Genomic DNA, 10,318 nt, shown 5'->3' with positions numbered 1-10,318 from the left:
CCTGTACATTTTTTGGCATCAGTCAAATTCATAATTGTTATAAAATGTATTTGTGTACTGTGAAAGTCTAAGAGATTATCACATACTTTAAGACAAAATGATTGTAAACCCCTATGCAAGAGGCACTGTCCTAAACAAATATGGCCTCAATACACGGTTCCTGAATTTTCGTGACGTAACTGCATCCCAGTGTTATCAATACAGAGGAGACAGATAACTTTGTAGAGGTGAAGTTACCAATGGATTATGAGGTGGATCCTGGTGGTCCCTTCAGAAATCAGGAATTAATGGTGCAAGAAATACCAGGCAGGTATTCCTCTCATCACCAACGCAGAGTTTCATTTGGAAATTGCGGTCACTTCCAGCAAACACAACTTCGAGGTAAACATCAATGGGTCCAGGGATGTACTGCAGACATTGTAATTTTGATTGGGGCAAATAACTCTCACTATTGGCCCTGTAAGAATTATCAGGAACATTGTAGTGAGGCCCATAGTGTAAAGGTGTCAAAATAGTCAGACTCTGAAATATACATATATTTATGACCTGGTGACCTGCAATCTTGTCATGGTCATGATCAGAATTGAATATTATCTAAATTGGTCCGTAAGCGACTCAAGACAGTGATATAGGTCAGGTATTTGAACGGCATGCCTGCTTCTTCTGCCCGCTTGCCATCAGTCTCTCTTCTTTCTCTTCTTATTGAACAGCCTCACAGTTCACTTTGACGACGGAAGGTCTCAGCAGTATTTAGGCATTACCACGCGATCTTTCCTCCGTATGAAACGCATCCATGCAGCATATTTGTGATAACGTCATAGCAGCCAAAGATTTCACGATGCGGTCGCAACTCGGCATTCTGTTGCCACTTTAAGGCAGCGTGAGAACGTTGCCACTTTACGGCAGCCTGAGAACGTTTTACCTTTTAAAGGCATCTCCACACGAACACGCTGTAGAGAAAAAAACATAAATATAGGTCATCACCTGCAAGACATTTGTACGATAACAGGAATTCATTTGATTTATTAAACTGTTTATAGAATCAAGCAACTGAAAGTGGATTAAACCAAATGGCAAGCACATAGCTGAAAGGAGGTGTTTTCATGTGGAACCTGGATGAAGGTAGCCGCTGCAGCAGGCTTTCAGTTCTAATGTTTTAAAAAGACTTTGGGCCATTTACTAAGGGCTTGCGGTGCTGTCACAGTACACAAGGTAACGCAAGCCCTTAAGTCAGATTTACTAAGCCACACACAGCCACAGTGCGAGGCTTAGTAAATCTGGAGCAACGCAAGGCAGTGCAAGTCGCTGCCCTGGATTAAAAAAGCGTTCCATGCACTTACACGCTCAGGGACGCACTTAAGTACCACTTCAAGGCAAGTCACTTGTATCCATAGATTGATAGACCATAGCAATGGAGGACGGACAACGGACTGACTCAATGGGAGATTCCAACACCGCGATACCATTCCTCTATGTACTCACCTGGAATGTGCGCGGACTGGGTGATAAAATCAAACGTGGCCTAGTCTTATAAAGTATTAGGAGGGAGGGCCCGGCAGTGGTACTTCTGCAAGAAACATCTCACAGGCACGTCCACGAAAGCACTAGACAGATGGGGATATAGAATGGCGGTACATTCCGAATTTACATCAAGCTCCAGGGGAGTAGGCATATTAGTGAAGAAACAATTCCCCCTGATAATAAAAGAAGTTAAGTCGGATGGTTCAGGGCGGTTTGCTGCCATACACGCCCAATGGGAGGGGAGACCCCTTAATATAGTTTGTTTATATTCCACCAGCACTTCATGCGGTGGCCTTTCCGGAGCTGAGCGCGTTCCTGCTTGGACTTCTGGGAGGGGAACTACTCCTAGGTGGGGACTTTAATGCGATCGCCCAAGACTCTATAGACAGGTTCCCTCATAGGGCAGGTACTACTGGCCCGTCGTGACTTGCCAGCTTCTTGGAGGCAATGGCAATGGTAGATATATGGAGAAGGCACCACCCTGTAGAACGTCAATTCACATATCATTCTAATGTGCACAACACCCTCACAAGAATAGATTACTTCATAGGTTCGCTGGGTAGCCTCCAGCAGATCGACACTAAAGAAATTAGACCAAGGGGCATCTCAGACCACTCCCCTATATTGCTCAGATAAGCCTGCCATTGGCAGAAGCGGCGCCGAATATACCCGATACACCCCGGCTATCTTCAAATCCGGAAGATCAGGCGAGAACTCCACAAATCAACGAAGCATTATTTTCAGGACAATGTGGGGTCGGTTACTTACTCTGTCACTCTCTGGGAAGCGTTTAAGATGGTCCTTAGGGGACAGGCCATAGCTTCCATCAAAGCTCACAAACATGAAGGGCAGTTGGAATTACAGACACTAGAGGCGGCATTAGCGACTGCGGAGTCCCAACATAATATAGACCCAACCCCGAAACCACATGCCATTTGCACCTCACACAACAGCGTCACAAGGCACACCTGACAGAACTAACTAGACAACAATTGGCACAAACACGCCACAAAATATACGATGTCGGCGACAAGGCAGGGAAATTACTGGCATGGCTAGATAAAAAAGAAAAAAAACGATAGGTGGATAGCACAGATCGACATGGGGAGGAGCGACCCTCGACTGACCCACACAGTATAGTGCAAAAACTGGTGCACCACTTCCAGACAGTATACTCGTCAGACTCTGCAATAGATGTCGATGAGGCACGGACCTATATTAAAGATCTTGCCATGCCCACATTAGCACCCGAAGAAGCGCAGGACTTGGAGGCTGACCTCACGGCAGAGGAGGTAAAGGCAGCCATTAGGGCACTCCAATCGGGCAAGGCGGTGGGTCTCAATGGTATCCCTATTGAATTTTACAAAAAGATGTCAGATACCATAACGTCACACCTGCTGCAGATGTACACTGAGAGTCTACAGGCGGGAGAACTCCCACTGGACCAACGCATGGCCACAATAGTGGCTATCTTAAAACCAGGAAAGTCTGCGGACAACTGTGCCTCGTATAGGCCTATTTCTCTTATAAATGCCGAGGCCAAAATCCTTGCAAAGGTGCTGGCGCTCAGGCTCACACCACAGTTGACGAAGCTCATACACCCGGACCAGTCGGGCTTTATGCCTGGCAGAAACACAGCGCTCAACCTGAGGAGGTTACACGGGGGCTTGCGCGCTCTGCGTACTTACAGGAGCCAGCGGTGGTACTGTCTCTAGATGCCCATATGGCGTTCGGCATGATACATTGGCCCTTTCTTTTCGCAGTACTCCGCCATTTAGGGTTTGGTCCGAAGTTTTGTTCTTGGGTTCTGTTGCTCTACACCAAACCGCTAGCGCACGTTACCGCTAATGGCCACATCTCTGAGGAATTCCCCCTGGCGAAGGGGTATGCGTCAGGGCTGTCTTTTGTCGCCACTGTTATTTGCGCTAGTGCTGGAACCACTGGCAGTGTGGATACGGTGGGACCCAATGGTAAGAGGCTTTAGATGGACCGATACGTGGGAGGACCGTATTTCTCTCTACACCGACGATATCTTGCTATACTTAACTCGACTCAGATGCTCTATAATTAGTCTATTAGACATATGTACGGCTTATGGTCGCGCATCTGGATACACCCTTAACTGGTCCAAGTCCCTTTTGTACCTATTACATGGCCCACCACCACGTCTCCCCGACAATTGCCCACTTACAATAGTGGATACTACATTTAAATATTTAGGAGTCCACATTACGACAAATCCAGGGGAATTCTATACCAAGAATCTGCAACCTCCACTAGAACGTCTCAAACGAGACATTCATCACTGGGAAACACTGCCGCTGACCTTGTTGGGAAGGGCAGCTCTTTTTAAAATGATGGCCCTACCGCGGTTCCTATACATTCTGGAAAATACACCATATCTTGTGATGCCCTCCTACTTCAAAGCTATCGCAGCGCAGGTCTCCAGTCTGCTGTGGGGCAATAAGCCAGCACGTATTGCACAGGCCAAGCTGGTGCGTATTTAGTATGACGGTGGCATAGCACTTCCAGATGTGCAACTTTATTATTGGGCCGCACAACTAAAAGTGGTTAATCAATGGGTACATCTCCCACAGTCTGACCCGGCATTGCAGGCAGATAGGGTGCAGTTGGGTGTGAGGGACATGTTGGCTCCCCTGTATGATAAGAAATTGGTGCAGACAAAGTTTGGACTGCTGCGACATACCCTGGAATTGTGGCATGGAGCTCAGACGAGATCAGGATGGCGGGGAGTGATAACCCGGCCTACTCCGTTATGGGACACGAAGCGGTTAGGAAGCCTCAGACACAGTAAAGGGTTTGACCGTTGGGATGGTATTGGGATATCAACGGTCGGAGATATGTGGCAGAAGGGGGAAGTGGTTGCCTTTGAAAGCTTACAACGCCAATATGAGCTGGCCCCTTCGGAAGGGTTCCGATACGACACGCTCTGGTGCGGGCATTAGCGACCGGCTCGGAGGTCCCGGAGGCATCCCAATGGAAGATAGATTGTTGACAGACTATATGTCAAAGAAGGCAACCTCTCTAACCTACCGTAAACTTGTAAATAACCTCCCTGACCCGACAGGACCACTGAGGGATAAATGGGTACACGAACTTGCGGACATTGACGACTCAGAGTGGCAGGAAGCATTGAGTCCCCGAGGGAGGTGGGTATCCCTTCACGACACCAGACACACCCTACATGCGATAGGAAAGATTGCACATCCCTACTGCCTGAGAGGCTGTGGGGAAGAGGGGACCTTTTACCATACTATATGGGATTGTCCTAGGATAATGGAATATTGGGCGCAGGTGTTGAGAACAATTTCACAGGTGGAAGAGGTATCACTGCTACCTGAGCCCAGGCGCTGCCTCCTAAACATATGGGAGCCTAATGACCTCACGCATTTGGAACAAACCTGGGTTAACTTGGGCATGATGGTGGCAAAAAGAAATATAGCACAGAAATGGGGTGCCGCGGAGATGCCTACCCTAGCACAATGGAACAAAGATATGGACGCAGCCATGATAGCTGAGAGGGCAATATACAGTAACAGAGGGTGCCCAAAAAAGTGGGAAAAAATATGGGGTGCATGGAATACATACAGAGGGGAAATTTGTGATCCTCCATCAGATCATGAAGACAGTGACTCTGACTCAGAAGGGGACTGATACCTCAGGATGGCAAAACAGAAGTTGGATATCCGGTGTTATGAAAATAGAAATAGTGTATATTTGTGATTATGTGATATTTACTGCTGATTTTAAGTGCGGAATATTGCGATGTGAGACATGTTTATTCCTCAGATTGTTCTCTTGTGTCTGTAAAGCGAGAACTAATAAAATATGTTTAAGAAAAAAGAAAAAGCGTTCCATGGGTGGAGCGTGCATGTTTCCCCCGTATCCACCCAGGTTTCTGGTACATTCCCAGATTTATTAAGACTGGTAAACCTTGGAATGAGTCAAAATGTTACGCCATCCCAACAGAGGCATAACGAAAAGAAATATGCCTATGAAGATTGTTTATGTGCAGGAAGGCACCCTTCCTGCACAAAAACAATCCTGCTTGTAATCAGGGCCGGACTGGGAACCACAACCGGCCCTGGCAAAGTGCTCGGCCGCCCCTCCCTCCCCACTCGGGGGGGTTGGAGGTGCCGCCGAGCTCTTTGCCAGCGCCGGTTTTCGGCCGATTTTGGTACAGGGCCGATTTTGCAGCTATGCTGCAAAAAACGGCCATGTAACAAAATAGGCCCCCATGGGCCCGAAACCGGCCCCCACCCGTGCGGCGCACCGGGGGATTGTCCGGTGCCCACTATGGCCAGTCCAGCCCTGCTTGTAATGCAGGCACCCCTGCACCATGGCCAAAGGATGCCTGCATTGGCACATACAGAGAGCAAGAATGTGCCATATACTAGCAAATATGGCGCATTCCGGCTCTCTCCATTTGACGCAAGTTGTCTTGCTGTGCTGCGCCAAATCTTAGTAATCTAGACCTTTCAAGTAAACAAATACTCCTATATTCTTCTACTAACTAGTGTGTACACTGCCATATAGTGGCAGATCTGTATCTGCTTTTTGCCTCCTCATCCACCTTCCTCGGCACAGTCCTGAAAACTAAGCATCTGCTCCTTGCACAAGTTTCACAAAGCCAAAAAAAACCTACAATCCTCCACACACTGATATGGATTCCTTCTGCAACACCTCCCATCAGGCCCCAGAAAGGGAAGCCACTGTATCCCAACTTCTGTGTCTCGAGTCTTGAAGCTGCATAGAAAAAGTAAGATTGTTTCTTTTTGAATTTTATAAATGTATTTTATTCATGTTTAAGTTACTGGGAGAGCCTGCTGTAGTGATTTCCTGTTTCGATGGTTTTTACGTCTAGGCGTCCTGCTTTAGTGAACTCACCTGTGCATTAGGCACCTGCTCAGCAGCGCAATTCTCTTCGTATGTTCTGACGCTGTTTATTGGCGGAGAGGGGTCGAAAACAGGGCGTTCTTTCGAGGAGTGCGATGAGCGCAAATATTTAAGTGGCTTGGAGAACGAGGGAGTATTTCGCTTGGCTTACATCTTACTGTATGTAACTCATTGGAGGTGAGGGAGTGCTATCGCTTAGATAATATGCATAATAGTGGAACCCAGATTGCAGGGACGGTGTTGACCCCATGAACTATAAAGTAATGTGTCCTTAGTGATAAGTGTCAAAAGAGCATTTCAAAATACAATCAATGAGAAAGGATGGACTCAAAAATCAGAACTTGGGATAAATAATTAAGGTTTATTAAATTTAAAATGCAATACAGGAGAAGAAAAAAATGCAGGAGCAATTCTCATAGAATTAATTAAAATACCAGAAATCATTTGCCATGAAGGCTCTCAGTTACAGGGATAAGTATTAATATAGAAAATCAGAAAGGCAGCCCACGTCGCAAATAAGGAGTAAATCAATAGAAAACGAACATCTATAGCAACAACCCACAGTCTCTGGCTCACCCCCAAATTCAGGGGATTATATAGCCAATCTGAGCATAGAAAATAATGGAAACTGCAAAGTCTTCATGGTGGGAGCAAAAGTATCACAATTACAACAAATCATACTGCAGTATTCTAAAACGTCATGTATCTCCACCATCTTGGTACTAATCCACCACATGAATATTGATTTGCCCCTTCTGACCTAATGTCAACTGGAGGTGTCGGAACAAACTAGTAACATTAAACAACAGAAAAAATGTGAATAAATGCAATACAGTGTGTTAGCTGGAAGAGCCTTGGAAAGTAGCAAAAGACTTCCTCCAGCGAGCTCTCCGAGAACAAAATAAATAATGCACATCTTGCTGAGTATGGTGTCCAGCGGGAAATATAAACACACAATGTACATCATGACACTGCAGCAATATTAACAAAGATGGAGGCGAGGCCTAACTGAGCACTAGTTTAGCCTAAGCTAAGAAAAACCAACTAAAAAGCATCGTAACGATTTTGATTCAGTTGCATTAACTCCATATTAATACACATGTATAAATTTAAATGTGGAATGACTAATATTAATGCACACATATAACTCAAATGTGAAATAACGTACACAGAGTCAACAATATTTCCCCTAGTACTGGCTGCTATATAGAAAAGAGAAACAGCTAGATTCATCATTGAAAAATGGGCTCGCAAAGGGCCAGATTCTCAGAATCTGGCCCTTTGCGAGTGCAATTTTTGCATTTGGGATTCATCATCCCAACTGCAAAATTCGCTAATTTGCAAATCGCAAAATTGCGAGGAATTGCATTTAAGGAATCTCTATTTGAGATTCCTTAAATGCAATTCATTAACCATTTTTAAATTGCGAATTCGCTATTTTTGGCTGCTATTTACCGCGAAGTCTGACTTCGTGGTAAATAGCGAAAACTTAGAAAAATGCACTTTAGTGCATTTTTCTAAGTTGTATGTTACACACACACATGTCCTTTGGACATGTGTGTGCGCAACATCAGTCTACATTTTCATTTCAGGGGTGCTACAGGGTGTCCTTTGGACACCCCTGGCACCCTGCGAATCGCAAATAAGGAAGCTGTAGAAATCACATTTTTTTTTGCGATTTCTACATGAATCCCGTTTTGCAAGTCCTTAATAGCGATTCCTTAATAATCGCTATTAAGGACTCGCAAAACGGGACAATGATGAATCTGGCTGAAAGAGTGTTGCTAAGTACCGCCTGTTTTAAGTACCCCTAAAGAGCCAGAGGAGGGACAATCCTCAGCCCAGATACCTAATGTACTTCATTGCGAAAGTGGTCTATGCAGCATTTAAAACAAGAGTAAGCCCAGCTTCTTCTTAAAGGCCCCAGGTATACTCTCCTGACCAGGAACAGGATCTACAGGAGGAAGAAATCAATGGAAGATTCGTCCAAGTGGTAGAACTAAAATAAATGCTACAACATCTGAGGCGGAATTTGGCTTTCTCAGAGGCCATGGTTCAGGAAGAAGAGGACGAAAATGTCTTTCAATATCAGAGGAAAGAGGCAGAAAACTTAACTTTGCACAGGGCCATAAAGAAGGTGATGACAAATGAATGGAGGGAGTTGATAAGCACCCACTCCCCTGTTTTCTTGTTAAGAGATACCCTCTACAAGGGTTTGTGGAGGAGTTACCTTCACAGATGATGGTAGATTCATTAATGGTAGAGCTCTCATCACAAGGTACGATCATTACTGAATAGGTATCACAATCAGACCTGGTGAACAAAGAGGTTGAATTGGAAATGAAGAAGGCATATTTAGCCTTTAATTCTGCCATCAAGTGCTCCACATATGGCAGTTTGGAGCAGCTTTCCAAGCCAGAATGATGACTCAAGCATTTTGGGGCAGAGTACGTGGCTGGGCAGTCCCTCCTCAGGAAGAATCCCAGGCTCAGTCAACAGCACCTTCCAATCCAGTTTCGCCCCTTCAAAATCATGGCTACATTGGGGTTCATTGCCAGCTTCCAGTAGGAAGCAGGCTGAGTTTTTTTTTAGGACAAGTGGAGAACATCAATTTTAGATCAGTGGGTTCTGAATAATGTTTAAAGAGGTTATCAAGTTCTATTCAGATGGATCCAGGAGATTGTTTTTGGCCAATCCCTCTACCGCAAGATATTTTGAAGAGTCAGGCCTTGCTGGAAGGAGTCCAAGCTCTACCACTGAAGAGCACATTGATTCTAGTCCCAGTGGTAAAGAGAGAGGAAGTTTTCTATTCAAGCCTCTTTTTGGTACAGAAGGCATCAGGCCAGTGTTGGATCTGAATGCAGTATACAGCTTTATACTGCTTGTCAAATTCAAGATAATGTTGCTACAAACATTGTGGCAATCAATAGAAACAGAGACATGCTAGCATCCTTAGACCTCATGGACGCAAAATGTACATGTCTCAATACATCAAACTTCACAGAAATCTCTTTGGTTTGCTGTGAGAGACGACCATTACCAGTTCTAAGTTCTACCACTTGGGTTGATTACGTCTCAGAGAGTCTTTACCAAGGTATTGGTACTATTGCTGGAGCTAATTCATGCGAAAGGCATTCCGATAGTCCCATATTTGGATGACTGGTTGATCTGTTCTTGTGGTTTAAGTCTCATCAGTAAGTGAAAGAGATCTGTGGCACATTGGAAAGTCACTGATTGTTCAAAATCCAATAAACAGTTAATTTTGATGCTGATTCTGGATCTCTAGTACATAGATGCACACTTCAGAACAGATTTGGAGATGGTGTTCTTGAAGTCATCCTGGAAATAGAAACTAGTGTCATATATTTCAGCTGTTATGACCCAGGAAGCCCTGACAGCCAGACAGTTGGTGAAGGTACAGGGTCTCATGGCGTCAGCAGCGATCTTTCTACCATGGGCCAGACTGCACCTTTAACCAGTAGTCTATCATTTATTTCAATATTGGGACCCCAAATCCCAGCGGTGCGAGCACATAGTTTCCTGTATCTTCTGAAGTGACTCTAGCACTATAGTGATGGTTAAATAAGGGAATTTTGCCAGGGAGTTCCATCTGGAAGTTCTTCCAACAGAGATCCTGACTGCTTATACCACAATTGCCTGTGATTTATTGTCACTACCTCAAATACCCTACCCATCACTAACTACCTTGCACTTTTTCCCCCTCCCTCACTTGGGCACTGCTTATGCAAGTATTTATGAGAGGTTCTCATGTAAAGTCATTCATGTAATTAAGCACCTTCTCCAATGTGATAAAAATAACATTGGTTGAAATTAATTTTTTTTCCTCTTTTCTCTTTGAAGCTTTACCCTAAGTGTCATG

The 10,318-nt window shown here is 44.9% G+C and overlaps 1 protein-coding gene across 1 annotated transcript in view; it reads right to left on the bottom strand.

Moving 5' to 3' along the window:
• Positions 1-914: 914 nt before the first annotated feature.
• Positions 915-10,318, bottom strand: part of EML6 (EMAP like 6) — a 928,771-nt gene continuing 919,367 nt past the window's right edge. Inside the window, exon 41 of the mRNA XM_078649484.1 lies at positions 915-950. Within this exon, the coding sequence (XP_078505610.1) occupies positions 926-950 (25 nt within the window). The 3' untranslated portion in view covers positions 915-925. The remainder of the gene's footprint in view (positions 951-10,318) is intronic.

The sequence above is a fragment of the Lissotriton helveticus genome, chromosome 6 (genome assembly GCF_964261635.1).
Source record: "Lissotriton helveticus chromosome 6, aLisHel1.1, whole genome shotgun sequence".
Taxonomy (NCBI): domain Eukaryota; kingdom Metazoa; phylum Chordata; class Amphibia; order Caudata; family Salamandridae; genus Lissotriton; species Lissotriton helveticus.
Note: the sequence above shows the minus strand (reverse complement) of the source record. Positions and strands in the feature narration are given on the sequence as shown.